Genomic DNA, 23860 nt, shown 5'->3' with positions numbered 1-23860 from the left:
TTCCTGATCTTAGAGGAAATGCTTTCGATTTGTCACTGTTGAGAATGATGTTTGTTGTGGGCTTGTCATACATGGCCTTTATTATGTTGAAGTATGTTCCTTATGGTTTTCCCAGTGATCACGTACAGTTGTGACCGAAGGTGCATAAGGAAGGTGGAGTGCAAAAGAACTGATGCCTTTGAACTATGGTGCCAGAGAAGACTCCTGAGGGCCCCTTGGACAGCAAGGAGATCAAACCAGTCAGTCTTAAGGGAAATCAACCCTGAATACTTGGAAGGACTGAGGCTGAAGCTGAAATGCCAGTATTTTGGTCATCTGATGCAAACAGCTGGCTGATTGGGAAAGTTCCTGATGTGGGGAAATATAAGAGCAGAAGAAGAGGGTGTCAGAGGATGAGACGGCTGGATGGCACTGATGAAGTGGACATGAACTTGGCAAACTTTGGGAGATGATGAGAAACAGAGAGACCTAGTGTGGTGCAGTACATGGGGTTGCAAAGAGTCAGACATGACTGGGTGACTAAACAGCAGCAGTGACTTGTTCCCTGTATGCTCACTTTCTGGAGAGATTTTATAGAAAAACTAGTGTTGAATTTTGTTAAAAGTTTTTTTCTGAGTATCTACTGAGATAATTACATGGATTTGATTCTTCATTTTGTTCATGTGGTGTATTACACTGATTTGTGCATATTGAAGAATTCTTGCATCTCTGGATAAATTCCAATTGATCATTGTGAATGATCCTTTTAATGTGTTGTTGGATTTGGTTTGCTAGTATTTCGTTGAATATTTTTGCATCTATGTTCATCAGTGATCAGTTCAGTTCAGTTCCTATAATTTTCTTTTTTGTAATATCTTTGTCTGGTTTTGGTATTAGGGAGATGGTGACCACACAACTTAGGAGTGTTCCTTCCTCTGCAATTTTTTGGGAAAAGCTTGAGAAGGATAGGTGTTAATGCTTCTCCAAATATGTAATATTAATAGAATTTGACTGTGAAGCCATCTGGTCTTAGACTTGTGTTTGTTGCAAGTTTTTGAAGCAGTTTCATTTTCAGTATTTGTGACTGGTATGTTTATATTTTCTGTTTCTTCTTGGTTTAGTCTTGGGAGGTTGTAACTTTGTCCATTTCTTATATGTTGTCCATTTTATTGGCATATAGTTGATTGTAGCAGTTTCTTATGATTTCTTTGTATTTCTGTGGTATTGGTTATACTCCTTTTTCATTTCTAATTGTATTGATTTGAGTTCTCTTCCTCTTTTCTTGATTAGTCTGGATGAAGTTTATCAAATTTTATCTTTTCAAAGAACCAGTTTTTAGTTTCACTGATCTTTGCTGTTGTTTCTTCTGTCTCTATTTCTGTTCTTTATTATTTCTTTCCTTCTGTTAACTTTAGGTTTTGGTTTTTCTTCTTTTTTAGTTGTTTTATGTGTAAGGTTAGTTTCTTAATTTGACATTTTTTCTTGTTTCCTGACGTAAGTTTGTACTGATTTAAACTTCAACTTTCTTGTACTCACCATTTGCATGGAAACTCATTTTATCCCTTCGTTTTCAGTCTGCATGTGTCCCTAGGTCTGAAGTGGGTCTCTTGTAGACATCATAATATGGATCTTGTTATTGCGTCTATTCAACCAGTCTTTTGATTGGAGTATTTAATCTGTTTAAAGTATCTATCCATATGTATGTTCCTATTGCCATTTTCTTAATTATCTTGGATTTTTAAAAACTTTTTTGTATTGGCATATAGCCAGTTAACAAACAATGTTGTGACAGTTTTAGGTGAACAGCAAAGGGACTCAGCCATACATATATTTCTTCCCTTCTTCTTTTGCCTTCTTCTCTTGTTGTTTGATGACTATCTTTAGTGTTGTGGTTGGGATACTTTTCTTGGGAGTGTGTGCTGTTACTGTGAGGTTTTGATATGGTAGTCTATATATGTTCAAGGTTGCTTTAAGTTGCTGGTGTCCTTCCTGCCTTGAGCAGTTCCTTTAGCATTTGTTGAAAGCTGGTTTGGTAGTTCTGAATTCTCTTAGTTTTGGCTTCCCTGTAAAGCTTTTGATTTCTCCACTGAATCTAAATGGGAGCCTTTCTGCATAGAGTATTCTTGGTTGTAGGTTCTTCCTTTTCATCACCTGAAGTATATCATACCATGCCCTTCTGATCTGTAGAGTTTCTGCTGATATATAAGTTGATAATCTCTTGTGAATTCCCTTTTATGTTACTTATTGCTTTTCTCTTTTCACTTTCAACATATTTTCTTTATCTGTAATTTTTATCAGTTTTATTAATACGTATCTTGGCATGTTCCTCCTTGGAATTGTCCTGTATGGGACTCCCTGTGACTTCTTCACTTCAGTGTTTCCTTTCTCATGTTAGGGAATTTTTCACCTATAATATCTTCAAATAATTTCTCAGATTCTTTCTCTTCTCCTTCTGGGACCCCTATAATACAAATGAGGTCCCAAGGTCTCTGTGACTGTCCTCATTTCTTTTCATTCCTTTTTCTTTTTAATTTTTATTAAAATATAATTGATTTACAGTGTTGTGCCAGTCTCTGCTGCACAGCATGGTGACTCAGTTATATACACTTAAACATTCTTTTCTATATTCTTTTTCAGTACTGTTTATCACAGACTACTGAGTATAGTTCCTAGCACTATATATTAGGACCTTGTTTTTTATACATTCTTTTTTAAAAAAAATTCTGTTCTGAGGTAGTGATTTCTGCTACTCTGTCTTCCAGCTCACTTACTTGTTATGATCCCTCATCTTTTCTTTTTTTTCTCTAAATACAGATATATTTTATTGAAGCATAGTTGACTTACAATGTTTCAGGTGCACAGCAAGGTGATTCAGTTATGCAAATTCACATATATTATTTTTGAAATTATCCTCTAGCATAGGTTATTATAAGATATTGACTATAGCTTCCTATGCTATACAGTAAACCTTTTTGTTGTTTGTTACATATCTATTTTTTAATTAGACATCTAGCATTCTATTAATACTAAGTCAAATAAGTTGAATCAAAATATCATAATTTTTTAGTTAGGCAAAAATTCTTGTTTTCCAAAATTTATATACATTATCATATTTACATGCATGTACACAAAAGGGACACAAGGTCAATACACAGAAATCACTTGCATTCCTATATACTAACATTCCTATACTGCATTCCTATATTCTTTCTGAAAAATCAGAAAGAAAAATTAAGGAATCAATACCATTCACCATTGCAACAGAAAGAATAAATTATCTAAGAATAAACCACCTAAGGAGACAAAATAATTGTGTACAATTATAATACACTGATGGAAGAAAAAAAAGATGACAAAAAAAGATGGAGAGATATTCCATGTTCCTGGGTAGGAAGAATCAATATTGTGAAAATGACTATAATATCAAATGTAATCTACAGATTCAACATGATCCCTATCAAATTATCAATGGCATTTTTCACAGAACTAGAACAAAATTTTCACAGTTCATGTGGAAACACAAAAGATCCCAACTAGCCAAAGCAGTCTTGAGAAAGAAGAATGGAGCTGGAGGAATAAATCTTCCTGACCTCAGACTATACTACAAAGCTACAGTCATCAAGACAGTATGGTACTGATACAAAAAGAGAAATATAGACCAATGGAACAGGATAGAAAGCCCACCGATAAACCCACACACTTATGGGTACCTTATTTTTGACAAAGGAGGCAAGAATATACAATGGGACAAAGAAAGCCTGGACAAAGTGGTGCTGGCAAAACTGGACAACTACATGTAAAAGAATGAAATTAGACCATTCCTTTCCACCATACACAAAGATAAACTCAAAATGGAATAAAGACCTAAATGTAAGACTGGAAACTATAAAACTTTTAGAGGAAAACACTGGCAGAACAATCAACATAAATCAAAGCAAGATCCTTTATGATCCACCTCCTGCTGCTACTGCTAAGTCACTTCAGTCGTGTCTGACTCTGTGTGACCCCATAGATGGAAGCCCACCAGGCTCCTCCATCCCTGGGATTCTCCAGGCAAGAACACTGGAGTGGGTTGCCATTTCCTTCTCCAATGTGTGAAAGTGAAAAGTGAAAGTGAAGTCGCTCAGTTGTGTCCAACCCTTAGCGACCCCACGGACTGCAGCCTACCAGGCTCCTCCATCCATGGGATTTTCCAGGCAAGAGTCCTGGAGTAGCTTGCCATTGCCTAATGGAAATAAAAGCAAAAATTAAAAAGTGGGACCTAATTAAACTTAAAAGCTTTTGAACATCAAAGGAAACTATAAACAAGGTGAAAAGACAACACTCAGAATGGGAGAAAATAATAGCAAAGGAAACAATTGACAAAGAATTAATTTCCAAAATATACAAGTAGCTCATACAACTCAATACCAGAAAAGCAAACAACCCAATCAAAAAATATGAAGAAGACCTGAAGAGACATGTCTCCAAAGAAGGCAGACAGATGGCTGACAGACACATGAAAAGATGTTCAACATCACTTATTATTAGAGAAATGCAAATCAAAACTACAATGAGGTGTCACTTATTCCAGTTAGAATGGCCATCATCAAAAAGTCTACAGCCAATAAATGCTGGAGAGGGTGTGGAGAAAAGGGAACTCTCTGCATTGCTGGTGGGGAATGTAAACTGACACAGCCACTATGGAAGATGGTATGGAGAGTCCTTAAGAAACGAGGAATAAAACCAGCCCATGACCCAGCAATCCCACTCCTACACATATCCCCTTAGGAAACCAAAATTGAAAAAGATACATGTACCCCAACGTTTATTGCAGCACTATTTACAACAGGCAGAACATGGAAGCAATCTAGATGTCCATCAACAGATGAATGGATAAAGAGGCTGTGGTACATATATAAAAGTGTTAGCTGCTCAGTCGTGCCCAACACTTTGTGACCCTGTGGACTGCAGCCCACCAGGCTACTCTGTCCATGGGATTTTCCAGGCAAGGATACTGGAGTGGTTTGCCATTTCCTTCTCCAGGGGATCTTCCCAACCCAGGGACTGAATCTGGGTCCTGCACTTTAGGCAGATTATTTATCAACTGGGCTAACAGGGAAGCCCAGTACATATATATAATGGAATATTACTCATCCATAAAAAGGAACACATTTGAGTCAGTCCTAATGAAGTAGACGAACCTAGAGCCTTTTAAATAGAGTGAAGTAAGTCAGAAAGAGAAATATAACTATCATATACTAATGCATATATATGGAATCTAGAAAGATGGTACTGATGAATTTATTTGCAGGGCAGCAATGGAAAATCAGACATAGAGAACAGACTTATAGACCTGGTGGGAGGTGTGGAGAGAGAGGTTGAGATGTATGGAGAGAGTAACATGGAAACTTACAAACCATATGTAAAATAGATAGCCAATAGGAATTTGCTGTATGACTCAGGGGACTAAACCAGGGGTTCTGTAACAATCTAGAAAGGTAGGATGGGGAGGGAGATGGGAGGAAGATTCAGGAGGGAGGGGACATGGGGGCACCTATGGCTTATTCTTGTCAATGTTTGAAAGAAAACAACAAAATTCTTTAAAGCAATTATGCTTCAATTAAAAAATAAATACATTTAAAATATCTAGCATTCTATTCATGCCAAGTCAAACAAGTGGAATCAAAATGTCATAATCTTTTTAGTTAGGCAAAAATTCATAAGTTTTCTAAAATCTATATATTATACATATTTATATATATGTATACAAAGTTTTTTCTACTACACTTGATAAAGCCTTGAGAAAGAACATAAAAAAAGAGACAGAGAAATTGGAGAACATAAACTAAATGAAATTGGAGCACTGAATATGAAATAGAAAAAGTGAAAGTGAAAACTAGATTAAAGTAAAAGATCATCATATAGTCCAGTTGTTTTTAAACATAGTTGCTCATTAGAAGCATATCTAGATCTCTAGAGAAAAAAAAAAAGTAATATCTGAGCATTTGCATGTTTCAAAAAATTTCAAGATAATTCTGATATGTATTTGGATTTTTTTAAGTGATTACAGGTTTTTCTATTAAATCCTAGTTTTGGTGATATAGAGTTCCATTATTTTTCTGTTGACCAATCATGATACAATGGTATTAAGTCAGTAATAGTTACATAATCACAATAGTAAAAGATGTTTATCAGTTTTTACAGTCAATAACAGACAAAAAAGCTAATTACAATTGCAAACCATAATAAGAACATGATTAACTTAACAATATAAAATACTGCTGCTACTGCTGCTAAGTCACTTCAGTTGTGTCCGACTCTGTGCGACCCCATAGACAGCAGCCCACCGGGCTCTCCTGTCCCTGGGATTCTCCAGGCAAGAACACTGGAGTGGGTCGCCATTTCCTTCTCCAATGCATCAAAGTGAAAAGTGAAAGTGAAGTGGCTAGTCATGTCCCACTCTTCAAGATCCCATGGACTGCAGCCCACCAGGCTCCTCTGTCCATGGGATTTTCCAGGCAAGAGTACTAGAGTGGGTTGCCATTGCCTTCTCCTTAACTACATACAATTTGAGGGGGTTAAGCAGAGTGATGTGGTAAGTTGAAGTGCATCCATGCATATGTTTTCATCCACCTAGCCAGTCCATGTCTTTCCACTGGTGCATTTAATCCATTTACATTTACGGTAACTATCGATGTATATTAGTACGTCATGCAAAATGCCAGGCTGAATGAAGCACAAGATGGAATCAAGATTGCCAGGAGAAATATCATAACCTCACATATGCAGATGACACCACCCTTATGGCAGAAAGTGAAGAAGCACTAAAAAGACTCTTGATAAAAGTGAAAGAAGAGAGTGAAAAAGCTGGCATAAAACTCAGCATTCAAAAAATGAAGATCGTGGCATCCAGTCCATTACTTCATGCAAATAGATGGGGAAACAATGGAAACAGTGAGAGACTTTACTTTTTTGGGCTCCAAAATCACTGTAGATGGTGATTTGCAGTCATGAAATTATAAGCTTATTTTTTGGAAGAAAAGCTATAACCAACCAAGTGAAAGTTACTCAGTCATGTCTGACTCTTTGCAACCCCATGGACCATATAGTCCATGGAATTTTCCAGGCCAGGATACTGGAGTGGGTAGCCGTTCCCTTCTCCAGGGGATCCTACCAACCTACACAACATAGTAAAAAGGAAATATATCACTTGCCTCACAAAGGTCCATAGAGTCAAAGGTATGGTTTTTCTGGTTGTCATGTATGAATGTGAGATTTGGACCATATAAAAGGCTGAGAGAAGAAGCACTGATGCTTTTGAACTGTGGTGTTGGAGAATACTCTTGTTTTCTTTCTTTTTTTTTTTTTACACTTCAGTGGTTTTTATTATATTTATAAAATTGTGACAGTCTCACCAAAATCTAATTTTAGAACATTTCATCATTCTAGAAACCCTGTACCTATTAATAGTCACTCCCCACCCCCACCTCACTTCTCCTTCAGTCCCTGGAAATAATCAATTTATTTTTTTATTTCTATAGATTTGCCTATTCTGGACATTTCATGTGAATAGAATCATGTAATATGTGGCCTTTTGTGTTTGACTTCCCTCATTTAACACATTGTTTTCAATATTCATCCTTATTGCATGTGTCAGTACTTCATCCTATTGCCAAATAGTAGCCCACTGGATAGACCACATTTTGTCTGTCTTCTCATCAGTTGGTGGATATTTGGGTTTCTGCTATTTGTGTACAGGTTTTTATGGGGACATAATTTTTCATAAGTTTCACATGTAGATAGCGAGGAGTGAAATTACTGGGTTACATAGTAACTCTATGTCTCATGTTTTGAGGTACTGCTAAACTGCTTTGAGAGTGTTGGTATCACTTTATATTCCCATTAGCAACATATGAGAGTTTCAGTTTCTTCAACTCCTTGTCAACGCTTATGATTATATGTCTTTGAACTGGTATCTCATTGTGTTATTGATTTGCATTTCCCAAATGACTAATGATGTTGAGCACCTTTCCATTTGCTTATTGGTTGTTCATAAATCTTCTCTGGAAAAAGACAATATATTCAAATCCTTTTCCATTTTAAAACTTGACATTTGGTTTTTATTGCTGAGTTTCAAGAATTCTTTATATTATACATATATATAAATAATATATTTTCTGGAAACAAATCCCTAATCAGTTGTATAATTTGAAAATCTTTTCTCTCATGGGGGTACATGTGTCTTTTTCAATTTTTGTTTCCTGAAGGTATATATGTAGGAGTGGGATTGCTGGGTCATAGGGTGATTTTATTCCTAGTTTTTTAAGGAATTTCCATACCATCTTTCATAGTGGCTGTATCAGTTTACATTCCCACCAGTAATGCAAGAGTTCCCTTTACTCCAAACCCTCACCAGCATTTATTGTTTGTAGACTTTTTAAAGATGGCCATTCTGACTGGTTTGAAGTAGTATCTTATTGTAGTTTTGATTTGCATTTTGCTGAAGAATTGATGCTTTTGAACTGTGGTGCTGGAGAAGACTCTTGAGAGTCCCTTGGACTGCAAGGAGATCCAATCAGTCCATTCTAGAGGAGCTCAATCCTGGGTGTTCATTGGAAGGACTTATGCTAAAACTGAAACTCCAATACTTTGGCCACCTCATGTGACGAGTTGACTCACTGGAAAAGACTCTGATGCTGGGAGGGATTGGGGGTGGGAGGAGATGGGGACGACAGAGGATGAGATGGATGGATGGCATCACCAACTCGATGGACATGAGTTTGAGTGTACTCCGGGAGTTGGTGATGGACAGGGAGGCCTGGCGTGCTGTGATTCATGGGGTCACAAAGAGTCGGACACGACTGAACGACTGAACTGAACTGAACTGAATAATGAGAGAAATTGAGCATCTTTTCATGTGCTTGTTAGCCATCTGTATGTCTTCTTTGGAGAAATGTCTCTTCAGGTTTTTTTCATACTTTTTGATTGGGTTGTTTGCTTTTCTGGTGTTGGGTTGTATGAGCTGCTTGTGTATCTTGGAAATTAATTTTTTGTCAGTTATTTCCTTTGCTATTATTTTCTCCCTTTCTGAGGGTTGTCTTTTCATCTTGTTTGTAGTTTCCTTTGCTGTACAAAAGCTTTTAAGTTTAATTAGTTTATTTTTGTTTTTATTTACTCTAGGAGGTGGACCATAGAAGATCTTCCTTTGATTTATATCATCGAGACCCTGGTTCGGGAATCAAGGTGATTGTGACCTTGAAGAATGAGTTTGGAAGTGTTCCTTCCTCTGCAATTTTTTGGAAGAGTTTCAGAAAAATAGGTATTAGCACTTCTGTAAATGTTTGATTGAATTCCGCTGTGAAGCCATCTGGCCCTGGACTTTTGTACTTTGGGAGATTTTGTTGATCACTGTTTCTATTTCAGTGTTTGTAATTGGGTTATTCATAATTTGTATTTCTTCCTAGTTCAGTCTGGGAAGATTGACCTTTTCTAAGAATCTGTCCATTTCCTTTAGGTTGTCCATTTTATTAACATATAGTTGCTCATAATATTCTCTTATGATCCTTTGTATTTCTGTGTTGTCTGTTGTAATTTGTCCTTTTTCATTTCTAATTTTGCTGATTTGATTTTTTGAAGAATACTTTTGAGTCTCTTGTACGGCAAGGAGATCAAACCAGTCAATCCTAAAGGAAATCAATCCTGAATATTCATCGGAAGGACTGATGCTGAAGCTGAAACTGCAATACTTTGGCCACCTGATGTGAAGAGCTGACTCATTAGAAAAGACCCTGATGCTGGGAAAGATTGAAGGCAGGAGGAAGAAGGGGATGACAGAGGATGAGATGCATGGATGGCATCACTGACTCGATGGACATGAGTTTGAGTAAACTCCGGGAGCTGGCGACGGACAGGGAAGCCTGATGTGCTTCAGTCCATGGGGTTGCAAATAGACATGAATGAGTGACTGAACAACAAAAAATTATCATATTGGGCTTCCCAGGTAGATCAGTGGCAAAGAATCTGCCTTCAAATGAAGGAGATACAAGCAACGTGGGTTTGATCCCTGGGTCAGGAAGATCTCCCAGAGGAGGGCATGGCAACCCGCTTTAGCATTCTTGACCCAATATTCTTGCCTGGGGAATCCCATGGACAGAGGAGCCTAGCAGGCCACAGTCCACTGGGTTCCAAAGAGTCAAACATGACTGAAGTGATCCAGCATGCATGCATGCATGATCCCTTACTGTTTCAAAAATATTTTGAATTTCAAAATATTTATATACTCATGTTATCATCAAAATAATCAAGGTAATAAATGTATCCACTAGCCCCATTTCTTTGTGTTCCTGTGTGTGTGTGTGTGTGTGTGTGTAATTCAGTCTCCTTATTTGTTATCAGTCTCTGCAGACTTTCTATTTCTTCTTGATTCATTCTTGGTAAGTTATAACGTACTAGGAATTTATTCATTTATTCTAAGTTTTCCAATTTATTGAAGTCCAATTATCAATAATATTCCCCCATAATAATTTTTATTTCTGTGACATCAGTTGTAGTGTCTCCTCTTTCATTTCTCATTTTATTTGAGTCACTTTTAGTTTAGGTAAAACTTTGTAAGTTTCATTTTCAACAAAACCAACTCTTAATGTTGCCAATTTATTTCTATTTATTTTCTAGTCCCTATTCTATTTCTGTTCTAAATATTATTTAATTGTAATTATTATTTTCTTTGCTTTGCTAACTTATGCTTAGTTTGTTGTCCTTTTTTTCCCCTAGTTCCTTGAGCTGTAAACCCAGATCATTTGAGATTTTTCCTCTTTTTAAAAATGTGGTGTTATCATTATAAATTTCCCCAATAGTACAGATTTTACTATATTCCATAAATTTTGGTATATTTTGCTTTAATTTTTCTCATTGTGTTTTCTAGTTTCTTGTTTGGTTTCTTTGACCCAGTGATCATTCAAGAGTGTGTTAATTTCCATTTGTGAATTTTGTGGTTTCTTTTTGTTATTGACATCTGATTTTTTTCATTGTGTTCAGAAAAGCTATTCATAATGATTTCAATCTTCTTACAATTAATATTTGGTTTGTGATCTTTTCTAGAGAATGTTCCATGTGTGCTTGAAAACAATATGTATTTTGTTGCTGCTGAGTGGAATTATCTTTAAGTCAGTTAGTTTCCATTTGGTCTAGCACATTGCTCAAGTTTGCTGTTTCCTCATATATTTTCTGCCTTTGTGACTTATTCAGTATTGAAAGTGGGGCAGTCAAGCCTTCTAATACTATTGTATTGATGTCTATTTCTCCCTTCAGATATGTCAAGTGAAAATATATTTAGGTGCTTTGATGCTGGGTATATACATATTTTAAACTGGTAGTGCTTGAAATTTAAGCAAGTACTAAAGAACCTAAATTTATTAATATTGCTACCTTCCACTATACGTTATGTTTCTGATGTTACATTTTATATCTTTATGTTTGTCCCTTTGCTGATTATTACACTTATATTTGATTTTGCATTTTATTTTTACTTTTAATTTTAATACTGGCTGATTTAAGAGGTGGAATCTCAGTCTTTGCCATATATTTGCCTTTAGTAGTGGGATTTTTCATTTTGTCTAGGTACTTCTTGTTAAAGCCTTTTGTTTTCTACTTAAATAATACATGTTAACATTCTTGTAAGGTGGGTTTAGTATAGAAGAAATCTTATTTATTTCTTCTCAGAGAAGTTCTTTATCTCTTCTTCAGTTCTAAATCATAATCTTGCTGGGTAGATAATCCTAGGTTGCAACTTTTTTTTTTTTTTAGCACTTTAAGTATTTCATGCCACTCCTTTCCACCTTGTAAAGTTTATGCAGAAAAATCAGCTGATAGCCTTATGAGGGGTTCCCTTGTATATAAATCTATTTTTTTCTCTTGCTACCTTTATAATTTTTTTCTTTTTTTCCTTTTTAAAAACTTTTATTTTATATTGAAGCATAGTTGATTAACAATGTTGTGTTTCAGTTGGATGGCAAAGTGATTCAGTTATATATAAACATGCAGTTATTATTTTCCATTTTCCCCCATTTAGGTTATTACAGAATATTCAGCAGCATTCCCTGTGGAATGGTCCTTTTGGGTTATCTATTTTATAAATAGTACTGTGTACATGGAGAAGGCAATGGCACCCCACTCCAGTACTCTTGCCTGGAAAATCCCATGGGCAGAGGAGCCTGGTGGGCTACAGTTCATGGGGTTGCTAAGAGTCAGACACAACTGAGCAACTTCACTTTCACTTTTCACTTTCATGCATTGGAGAAGGAAATGGCAACCCACTCCAGTGTTTTTGCCTGGAGAATCCCAGGGATGGGGGAACCTGGTGGGCTGCCGTCTATGGGGTTGCACAGTCAGTCACGACTGAAGCGACTTAGCAGCAGCAGCAGCATATACCTATTTATAAATATGTCATCCTGAGTTTACCTTTTCAAAATTTCTTTTTTTAAAATAAAATTTGTACTTAAGGTGCACAGCATGGTGATTTGGTACACATATACACAGTGAAATAATCAGTCAAGCATGATATCATGATATCACATAGTTACCACATGTTGGGGATGTGATCAATGCACTTGAAGTTTACTCTTTTAGCAAATTTCCATCATTCAGTACAGTATTTACTATAATCATCATGCAATACACAAAATCTCTAAACTTATTCATTCTATGTAATGCAACTTTGTACCCTGTGACCAATATCATCCCATTTCGTTTACCATACCTCTGTTAACCATTGTTTTAACTCTCAAATTCTACGTATTGGGTTTTTAAAGTTCTACGTATTGGGTTTTTAAAGTTCTACATATAAATGAGACTGTGTAGTTTTTTTCTGTTTCTGGCTTATTTCACCTAGTATAACATCTTTCAGGTTCATCCACGTTGTTGCAAATGGCAGGCTATATATCTATATCTATAGATATATATAATGACACATATCACATAAATTGATCCTTTATTATGTAATGACTTTCTTTGTCTTTTGTGACACTTTTTATTTAAAGTTTATTTTGTCTAAACATAACCATCCTTGACTTCTGCCTTTTGATTGCCATTTGTATGGAGTATCTTCTTATCCATTTGTTAATTTTCATCTTATTTCTGTCCTTAAATCTAAGTTGAATCTCTTATAGACAGCATATTACTGGACTTTTTTATCCATTTAGCCACTTGATATCTTCTGATTGGTGAATTTAATCCACTTATATTTTGATTTTTTTTGATTCAACATAATATATATGTAAGAGAAGGGAAGAAAACAGTCATACTATCAAGACAGTTAAAGATAGAGCCTAAAACAGATATAAAGCTTGAAATAGTGTCATTTGTTGTTTTATCTTAAAAATTCATAGAAACTTTGCAGTACTTTATAACAAATATGTGCCTGTATTAACGCTTTATGTCTTAACTTTGAGGAAAATCAATGTTGCAGAAAAAATAGTAAGTTGATTGTGTGGCTCTCACTACTGTTATGAACACTAATTTGAAAATAAACTACATTTTACCTAAGAACTATTCAATCCATTTTAGTCTTGTCACCATCAGCAGCATAAATTAATCCTTTAAAACATTTATTTCTATGGTATTTGTTCTGTACATTGACATAACTTTGCACTTTTCAGGGAAGTCTAAATTTCAAACAAAATAATATTATGTACTAAGATTTCTTTTAACTTAGCCTTTTAAAAACTGTTATGTTTATTTATGATAAAATAATTAAACTATAGAAATGTACGAAATACAAAATAGAGGCTGATCAACATCATAATTGTTCATCAAGGAGGTAAAGTTGATATATAGACCTACAGAATCAAATTAAATTTTAAAGATGTTAAAGAAAGTTGCTTCTCCTGTCTGTTTTCAAATTAGAGAATCTATAATTTATATTTTAATATTACTATGACAAATTTTAGGGAGAGGTCAACTTTGCCAGCATTTCAGAATTCAAACACATTTCTGTGGAGTCTCTGTCAGGTCAAGTTCTGGGATTATTTTTTACAAAAGTTCATAAATGGTTGGTTCAGATTTTTTGAATATTCTTTCAGCTCAGTATTAAATAGTTTATAGGAATAGAGAGGGCAAACAAGAAAAGAAAAACTGACTCAGAAATGTTTTCTTTAAGTAAATTTTGATCTACATTATGAATTAATTCTTCTTAAAATGGCATACATTTAAATATTTCAATACAAAGTAACACAGCAATTTTTATGTTTCTCAGTTGTTACCCAAACTACTTTTGGTAGTGTACTGAAGAGACCAACAGTATTCACAATAATAGGTCACTTTGTTGCACTTTCTGTTGTGAGTTTTTACCTCTGTAGCAGAGATAAAATGCATGCAGAATATAACACTGCTGCTACTGCTGCTGCTAAGTCACTTCAGTTGTGTCCGACTCTGTGTGACCCCACAGACGGCAGCCCACCAGGCTCCCCCGTCCCTGGGATTCTCCAGGCAAGAACACTGGAGTGGGTTGCCATTTCCTTCTCCAATGTGTGAAAGTGAAAAGGGAAAGTGAAGTCGCTCAGTCATGTCCGACTCGTAGCGACCCCATGGACTGCAGCCCACCAGGCTCCTCTGTCCATGGGATTTTCTAGGCAAGAGTACTGGAGTGGCTTGCCATTGCCTTCTCCGAGAATATAATACAGTGAATTAGAATTAGATTACTTTGTTTGAAATTTTAGCTCCACCACAAATAGGGCTTCCCTGGCAACTCGGTTGGTTAAGAATCCACCTGCAATGTGGGAGACCTAGGTTCAATCCCTGGGTTGGGAAGATACCCTGGAGAAGGGAATGGTTACCCACTCTAGCTGGAGAAGGAAATGGCAACCCACTCCAGTATTCTTGAGCCTCACAAATCCCATGGACAGAGGAGCCTGGTGGACTACAGTCCAAAGAGTTGCAAAAAGTTGGACACAACTGTGTGACTAAAGCATGCACAGCTAATAGAAATTGATGTATCTCTCTTAAGAACTGAAATGTGACAGCCTCAAGACAAGTGACTGGTTAGGCATCAGAAACATGAATAATTACTGGGAAACAATAAGTATTATTTTAGTCAGGTGAATAAAACAGTGAAACATTCTTTTCTTCAGTGTTGAAAAGATCTGCACATAACAATGGAGCAGGATCAAATTAGTCAATGCTGTGATAAAAGTATGTAAGAATGACATCACAGGCCAGACGTAGTGATCCTCAATGACTGAAGTGCAGTACACTTTGGAGAATGTGAAAGGAAATGAGATAGGATTGATGGTGGTAGCCAGATACTGGAAGTTCTTGAATACCAAACTAGAGTGTTGAAACTTAAATTTGTGACAAGTCATTAAGGCATGACATCATTTGAAATGTTGTTCGCTGGACAGCTTTGTGAAATGAGAACCGGGAAGACAGGAAATAAGAGTTAGGGTTGGAAAATCTCAGAATAGCATATAAAGACTTCAAGTTTTGTATAGTTGATGCCTTGGGTCTTGACTATTTCAAAATATCAGTAATCTCAATATTATTTCAAAAGTCTTATCATATAGATACTAGTTAAATGAGCATGTGTTTTAAATGATTATTCTTAAAAAGAATAACAATAAGCATTCTTAATGTTTATAGAAAACTGCAACATATAACTAAGCTTTTACAAATATCAAACACATACATTTTAAGCGGAAAATTTAAGGAAATAGAAAAAATATGGGTATATATTTACTTTTGAGTTTACAAAAATTATTTGTATAGACAAATATCCAGAATTCACTTACTAGTTACTTGTTGAGTACATGTTGAAGCATCTTTGAACTGTATGTAAGAGTGACAAAATTTAAAGCACAAGGAGCTTTAAATAAATAAAGGCCATATACATGGGCATAATGGCACCATCTCCTGATTTAGAAACAGACAGTTGTCTTGAACTATTTGTTCTAAAGTGATTTATTCTTGAAAGTAGTTTGTCTTTTAGTTGACAAATTTTCTATATGATAATTTGTTAAGACAGAAATTGTCTGTCTTCATAAAAGATTAAAAATAAAATTTAAACACAACTCTCAAAGATTAGAAAAACAGGAGAAAGGTATTTCTTAGGTAGATTGATAGTAAGAGATAGATAGCTTCCCTGGTGGCTCAGACAGTAAAGTGTTTGCCTGCAATGCAGGAGACCTGGGTTTGATCCCTGGGTTGGGAAGATCCCCTGGAGAAGGAAATGGCAACCCACTGCAGTATACTTGCATGGAAAATTCCATGGACGGAGAAGCCTGGTAGGCGACAGTCCATGGGGTCGCAAAGAGTAGGACACAACTGAGCCACTTCACTTCACTTCAAGAGATAGATGAATGCAATTTCAAATTGCATTGGAAGGAAAAGATGATTCCCCCAAAGTCATATCTTTTTATATTTCTTATTTTATTATTAATAAAAGTAACAATAAAGAATTATTAGATCCCAGATTATTTTCAAAGACTCTTAAAGTATTAACTGGCAACTACCTCTATAATTTAAGAATTTTTTAAATGCTGGACAAAATATAAAAAATGGCAATATTATATCATGGGGCCTGTAGTTTTAGGTGGTACATAAAAGTGCACCTAGGAATTTTATATCTAAAAGTTTAACTATTACAGTAAAGATATACCAGCATAAAATCTATGAAATTAATTGGTAAACACTGATAATAAGTTATTATAAATGCAATTTATAATAAAAAGCATGAGTTCACACAAAAGAGGTTCTATCATTTTTCTTATCTTTTCATAAAAGAGTGATGGGTATGATAGAGTGTAAGAGAATAAGAATCAACTATAATTTATCTTGCATTAATATAATTGTTCATTCTGCTTTATTTGACAGCTATCAAAGAGTCAGGAAAAGCAGCATGCTAACACAATAAGCTAGGAAGTATTTTTCAAATTACAAATAATGATTCAGTGAATTTTGAAATCAATTTCACGGGTCAAGACCTGCATTAAAAAAGTAATAGAAAAGAACAGGAAACCATAGTAATAAAAAAAGAAAATATGAGCTAAGAATAAGCATTATTTCATATTATTTTATTTTAATTATGTGTGTCCAGGGTTGATATATAAAGTTCATTGCTGTTGTTCAATTGCTAAGTCATGTCTGACTTTTTGTGACTCCATGGACTGTAAGCCTGCCTCACTCCTCTGTCCATGGGATTTCCCAGGCAAGAATACTCTAGTGGGTTGCTATTTCCTTCTCCAGGGGATCTTCCTGACCCAGGGATCAAGCCCATATCTCCTGCATTGGCAGGTAGTTTCTTTACCACTGAGTGACCAGGAAAGCCCATAAAATTTATAAGAATACAAACTGTAGCTGAAAATGCTTGAAAAACCTAATCTAAAGGGTCACACTCAGAAAAAACATTGTCAATATATCAGTGTAAACCTGAGATGGAATTCCACAGGACAGTCCCCTGGGTCCAGCCCTGCATGCGTGCGGGGATATTTTATTATCTTGTCTATGTCCCAGGTAATGAAAAGTGGAATATATTTCAGCTGCTGATCATGTCTAATGCACTCGTGTGTGCTCAGTCATGTCTGACTCTGCAATCCTATGGACTGTACCCCACCAAGACTCCTCTGTCCAAGGGATTCTCAGGCAAGAATATTGGAGTGGGTTGCCATTTCCTCTTCTAGGGGATTATGCTGATGCAGGGGTTGAAAATGCATTGGCAGGCAGATTCTTTTACCACTGAACCACTAGGGAAGCCTGACCATATCTAACAGGGAAATGGTAAAGTACCGAAACCTTCAAACAGAGAACTTCAGTAATTCAAATGCAGTACTTTTTTAGTTTTGGTTACATATTGGGAAATCCATGCGAGTTGTTCCTTTTTGATTATCTAAAAATTAGGCAGGGTTTCACAGGATTTAAAACTGTGTCTGTAAAAATTTTTTAGGGATTTAAAAGTAGTGTCTAATTTACTAATGCATTAGTAAAAATGCTAAGCAAATGCATATACAATTTTATATTAAAATTTTTTCAGAACATGTATTTGGAATCATAAGCAATTATATTCTAATCTCAATATCATATACTATATATTAATATCAGGGAGGTTAAAATAATGTGTCCTATACATCACTGAAAGGCTTTAGTTGTCTTCATAGAATTCAATCTCTTATTACTTCTAAGTTGCTATGGAATATAATCTTAGATATGAGTGATTTCACTCATTCACAATTGAGATTGTGATTGATATTGCTCTCATGGATGCTTATTCAAATATAAAAATTTTTTTCCTTGGTTGAACAAATACAGGCCCTAACATAAGCCAGTGTATAGTTTTCATTTGATATTTTGATATAAAGTTTTTATTGAAGTATCATGATAGCTCAATGGAGATTCTTTTTACTGTATATCTTTTCCTTCACTTTCTTAGAGATAAATTATTAGAAAACAACTTTCATTTGTGGAGCCATGCCAACAACAAAATTATGATTTCATTCTGGTCCAGCACACTAAAATAAACAAATTATTTACTCCCACTTACCTTGCTACATGATTAATTACAGGAGCAAAATTGGTTGGCCCATACAGTTGCACAGATTTCAGACTCCTATAATAAGCTTCCATGACACCATCAATGCCATCACAGTAGGGATTTTGGGGGTTTCCATTCTGTAGAAAGTTACAGCAAAAACAGGCAAGGAATGAATGATGTATATAAAAATAAACTAAAAAAGAGAACAATACGGTTGATATCCATAAAGCTTTTTTTCAAAAAAAACTGTTATATATTTATAATAGCAAACAATAATAATAAATTGAGTAATCAACAATAGATTATAATATATCAACATTAAATAGATTGTGATATGCGATAATGCGCATTCATTAAAAATGGATACTTTTCAACTAATGGGCAGAAGAAAATTCTAAATAATGTTGAGAAGTTGAATATCACAACATTTTATGAGTAATACTGTCTTATACACAGATCTATGAACATATAGAGACGAACATATAAAAATCTGAAAAGAAGGAAACAAAATATGGTTACCTCTGAGTGGTTTTATAACTGTCAATTTTTATTTCATTGTTTAGTCCAAGCTTTCTGCAGTGATATGTATCAAAATCAGGAAAAATACTATCAATTCAAATAGTTTTACTTTATGGAAGTAAAAACATAAAATATCTGCCACTTGCACATTTTTAAGCCAAAATTGATAACCCCAAATAAAGAAGGGATCAAAGGGAATGTAATTTGGTGTGAGTAGCATCAAGACAAGGTAAAGTGAAAAGAATCAGAGAAACTTGTTCATATTGTTCACTGGAATTGGAGCTTGCCACAGGAGTTCTTGGGCTTCCTAAGTGGTCAGCAGTAAAGAATCCTTCTGCAATGCAGGAGATGTAAGAGACATGGGTTGATATCTGGGTCTGGAAGATCCCCTGGAGGAGGTCATGGCAACCCACTCCAGTACTCTTACCTGAAGAATCCCATAGACATAGGAGCCTGGCAGGCTACAGTCCATGGGGTTACAAAGAGTCGGATGTGACTGAAGTGACTTAGCACAGCACAGGAGTTCTTATTTGGCAGATAGACTCTAGAAGGGCAACTGGAGACTTAGTCCAGCTTTCTCATACTCTGAATGCTCTGTTATTAGGGTTTAATTCTCTGAGTCCAGATTCCACAAATAACACAAATAAGGCATTGTTATCTACTGCTATTTAGCAAACCATTCCAAAAGGTAGTGGCTTAAAACAGTAGGCATTTATTACCCCATTTATTTTTTAGCCAGGTGATTTTTGCTCCGGATCTCTCAAGAGCTTAAGGTCAAGAAGCCGACCTCGGCTGCAGTCATCTGAAAGCATGACCAGAGTTGGGCAATCTGCTTCTAAGAAGGCTCACCTGTACGGTTTGCTGGCAATAAGCTAAAGGAACTTTGCATAGGGCTGCTTGAGTATTCCAACAACATGGTGGCTAACTTCTCCAAAATGAGAGAAAGCAAGGAGGAATCTCCAATAAGCCCAAAAACTAATAAGTTGCAGAAAATTACTTTCATCTGCTTTTTAGAAATGAGTCTCTAAGAGCTTCCCTGGTGGCTCAGAGGTTAAAGCGTCTGCCTGGAATGCAGGAGACCAGGGTTGGATCCCTGGGTCGGGAAGATCCCCTGGAGAAGTACTCTTGCTTGGAGAATCCCATGGAGGGAGGAGCCTGGTGGGCTACAGTCCATGGGGTTGCAAAGAGTCGGACACGACTGAGTGACTTCACTTTCACTTTCTTTTTCAAGTGTAGCCTACATTCAAGGGAGGAGGAATTAGGCTACACCCCTGGAAGGGGGTAATATTAAAAAAAAAATGTAGTTATGTTTTTAAAACACTAGAGACAGTAACCATGCTTAAGCATGTGAGTGGAAGTCGCTCAGTCATGTCTGACTGTTTGCGACCCTATGGAATATACAGTCCGTGGAATTCTCTAGGCCAGAATGCTGGAGTGGATAACCCAGGTCTCCCACACTGCAGGTGGATTCTTTACCAACTGAGCTATCAGGGAAGCCCAACTAAACATAGTTACTATGCTTAAACATAATAAGCCTGTACATTTTTTATCTGAACAATCAAAGTGTGAAAGTGTTAGCTGCTCAGTCACATCTGACTCTTTGCGACCCCATGGATTGTAGCTTCTGTCCATGGAATTCTCCAGGCAAGAATGCTGGAGTGGGTGGCCATTTCCTGCTCAAGAGCATCTTTCCAAGCCTGTGGGGCTGAACACAGGTTTCCTGCATTGCAGGCACATTTTTTACCATCTGAGCCACCAGGAAACCACCACTATGTAACGATATTAAAAATCCTAAGCATTTTGAAAGACTGAGGATCTTAGTGAACTAAGCCAAATGTTACCAATGACTTCAATTTTGTCGCCTGTGAAAGAATAATTTATATCCACTTTGTTCTTTAAATTTTGTCTTCTCCTTCAAAATGTATTAATTAACCCTCATGTAACTTTTAAAACATAAAAGTAATAAAATAACTATTTATATTATAAAATTGACTATACAAATTGAAATTAAAACATGAAAGTATAATATTTAGCACAAACATTAGTATAAAAATAGTAATTGATTGGTTTTGATGTTAATCTGAGCCGACCTTTAATTAACTTTCCTTTGAATATAAGTTTAGGTTGTTCTTTTGCTTGATAAGGTATAAAGCTAGTTAAAATTAAAACTCATTACTGATTTTGGGCATATAAAATATATTATATATCTGCCTTAAGGGAATAGTTACAAACCAGGATAGTTCTGAGTTACTTTTTGATCAGCATTTTAACATTTTGACTTGGACCAGATTTATATTCCTATAAAACTATGTATTTCCTTTATTCCTCTGGAAATAACAAGGTACCATTTTCCCCATCATTTTATTTATGTTGATAGAATGATTTTCTAAATCTTTAAAAAATGTATTTCTTAAAATTACATGGGGAATTGTTTTTGGCTTGTTAAGACAAATAAAAATAAGCTTATGTGAGGCTCTAACACAAAAGTAAAATGCAGAATGTTTTTGAAAATAAATACATTTAATTTTGTTGTTTATTAAGGAAGAGTGCAGAAGATTTTCTTTTAAGGTCTGTGACCATGTGCTTATTAGAAATATTTCCTCCTAATATTTCCTTATTGTATCCTCAGTTCAGTTCAGTCACTCAGTCGTGTCTGACTCTTTGCGACCCCATGGACTGCAGCACGCCAGGCTTCCCTGCTCATCACCAACTCCAGAAGCTTACTCAAACTCATGTCCATTGAGTCGGTGATGCCATCCAACCATCTCATCCTCTGTCATCTCCTCTTCTCGCCTTCAATCTTTCCCAGCATCAGGGTCTTTTCCAATGAGTCAGTTCTTTGCATCAGGTGGTCAAAGGATTGGAGTTTCAGCTTCGGCATCAGTCCTTCCAATGAATATTCAGGACTGATTTCCTTGAGAATTGACTGCTTGGATCTCCATGCAGTCCAAGGGACTCTCAAGAGTCTTCTCCAGCACCACAGTCCAAAAGCATCAATTCTTCAGCACTCAGCTTTCTTTATAGTCCAACTCACACATCCATACATGACTACTGGAAAAATGATAGCTTTGACTAGATAGACCTTTGCTGGCAAAGTAATGTCTCTGCTTTTTAATATGCTGTCTAGGTTGGTCATAGCTTTTCTTCCAAGGAGCAAGTGTCTTTTAATTTCATGGCTACACTCACCATTTGCAGTGGTTCTGGAGCTCAAAAAAATAAAGTCTCAATGATCACTGTTTTCATTGTTTCCCCATCTATTTGTCATGAAGTGATGGGACCAGATGCCATGATCTTAGTTTTCTGAATGTTGAGCTTAAAGCCAACTTTTTCACTGTCCTCTTTCACTTTCATCAAGAGGCTCTTTAGTTCTTCTTCGCTTTCTGCCTTAAGGGTGGTGTCATTGATATTTCTCCCGGCAATCTTGACTCCAACTTGTGCTTCATTCAGCCAAGCATTTCTCATGATGTACTCTGCATATAAGTTTAATAAGCATGGTGAAAATATACAGCATTTACGTACTCCTTTCCTGATTTGGAACCAGTCTGTTGTTCCATGTCCAGTTCTAACTGTTGCTTCTTGACCTGCATACAGGTTTCTCAGGAGGCAGGTCAGGTGGTCTGGTATTCCCATCTCTTGAAGAATTTTCCACAGTTTGTTGTGACCCACACAGTCAAAGGCTTTGGCGTAGTCAATAAAACAGAACTAAATGTTTTTTCTGGAACTCCTTGCTTTTTCGATGATCCAATGGATGTTGGCAATTTGATCTCTGGTTCCTCTGCCTTTTCTAAATCCAGTTAGGAACATCTGGAAGTTCCCGGTTCACATACTGTTGAAAACTTCAGTATCTTCAGGTACAGTATAATGAGTAATTGCATCTTTAGGTACAGTGTAATGAGTCACCAAGTATCACTGTTAGCCATGGCATTCCACAATCAAAAGTGCTAAAGTGGCAATACGGTGATATTTTCCCTTTTTTTTCCCCACAATACCTATTCCTATACACATTTCAAATAAAAAGCCAGGGTTTACCTTAGACCCTTTTGATTGATTAAAGCTCAACTTCAACATTTGTGCTGGCCTCAAATTCACCAATTAGGGATTTAAATTTTTTGTTAAAGAGCTCTTGTAGGGAAAGAGCAATTGGCCATGATGACAATGATCAGGTTCTCTTGCCCCAGGACCTCGTGCTTTTGCCTCATGTTTCATAAACAATGACTTTCCATGGTTATGTAACATCTGAGATCATTTATAGCACTGTGCCTGAGTGTCATGATGTACTCATTTTGTCATGGGCCACTTTTTTTTTCTGTAAAACTATATAAGCTCCACCTGAAAAGCCCTTGCAGCTGTTTATGGCTGTGTCTGCTTGGTCAGTCATCAGAGAATACAGCTTGGCTGTATTATGGCTGCCACACCAGCCATTAGAGAATAAACATGTCTGCAGTTCCTATGGCTCCTTGAATCTTCTTCCAGCTTCCTTGCTTGCACCTTACCTACCCTGGGTTCAGCGAACAGTGTGAATAGTGAGACACCTCCCTTGCTATCTGAAAGATTATTTGAATTCAATGTGATAAACATATTACCAATTGTTAATATATATATCACAAATTCTTATCATGGAAATATGAGGGTTTGGTAACATTAGGTAGTACACTAATTGCCAGATTGACACGGACTGAAATTTTTCTATTTGCCATTTTCAGCATCTACAGTTATATTTTGCAGTTATTTAGGATGAAGTTGACAAAAATTAAATGGAGTACTATCTCTCTGAAGACCTACTTAACCTTGTCTTATTCAAGAAAAAAGTGTTTTGAAAAAAGTTAGTCATATAATTATTAAGTAAAATTAAAGACGAGGCATTGT

The 23860-nt window shown here is 36.0% G+C and overlaps 1 protein-coding gene across 1 annotated transcript in view; it reads right to left on the bottom strand.

Annotated features, from left to right (window-relative positions):
* CPNE8 (copine 8) overlaps window positions 1–23860 on the bottom strand; it is a 336603-nt gene that overhangs the window by 29913 nt on the left and 282830 nt on the right. The window contains exon 16 of the mRNA XM_055396464.2: window positions 18485–18612. Coding sequence (XP_055252439.1) covers window positions 18485–18612 — 128 coding nt within the window. The remainder of the gene's footprint in view (window positions 1–18484; window positions 18613–23860) is intronic.

The sequence above is a fragment of the Moschus berezovskii genome, chromosome 6 (genome assembly GCF_049115385.1).
Source record: "Moschus berezovskii isolate FMDL1 chromosome 6, NW_MosBer_1.0, whole genome shotgun sequence".
Taxonomy (NCBI): Eukaryota; Metazoa; Chordata; class Mammalia; order Artiodactyla; family Moschidae; genus Moschus; species Moschus berezovskii.
Note: the sequence above shows the minus strand (reverse complement) of the source record. Positions and strands in the feature narration are given on the sequence as shown.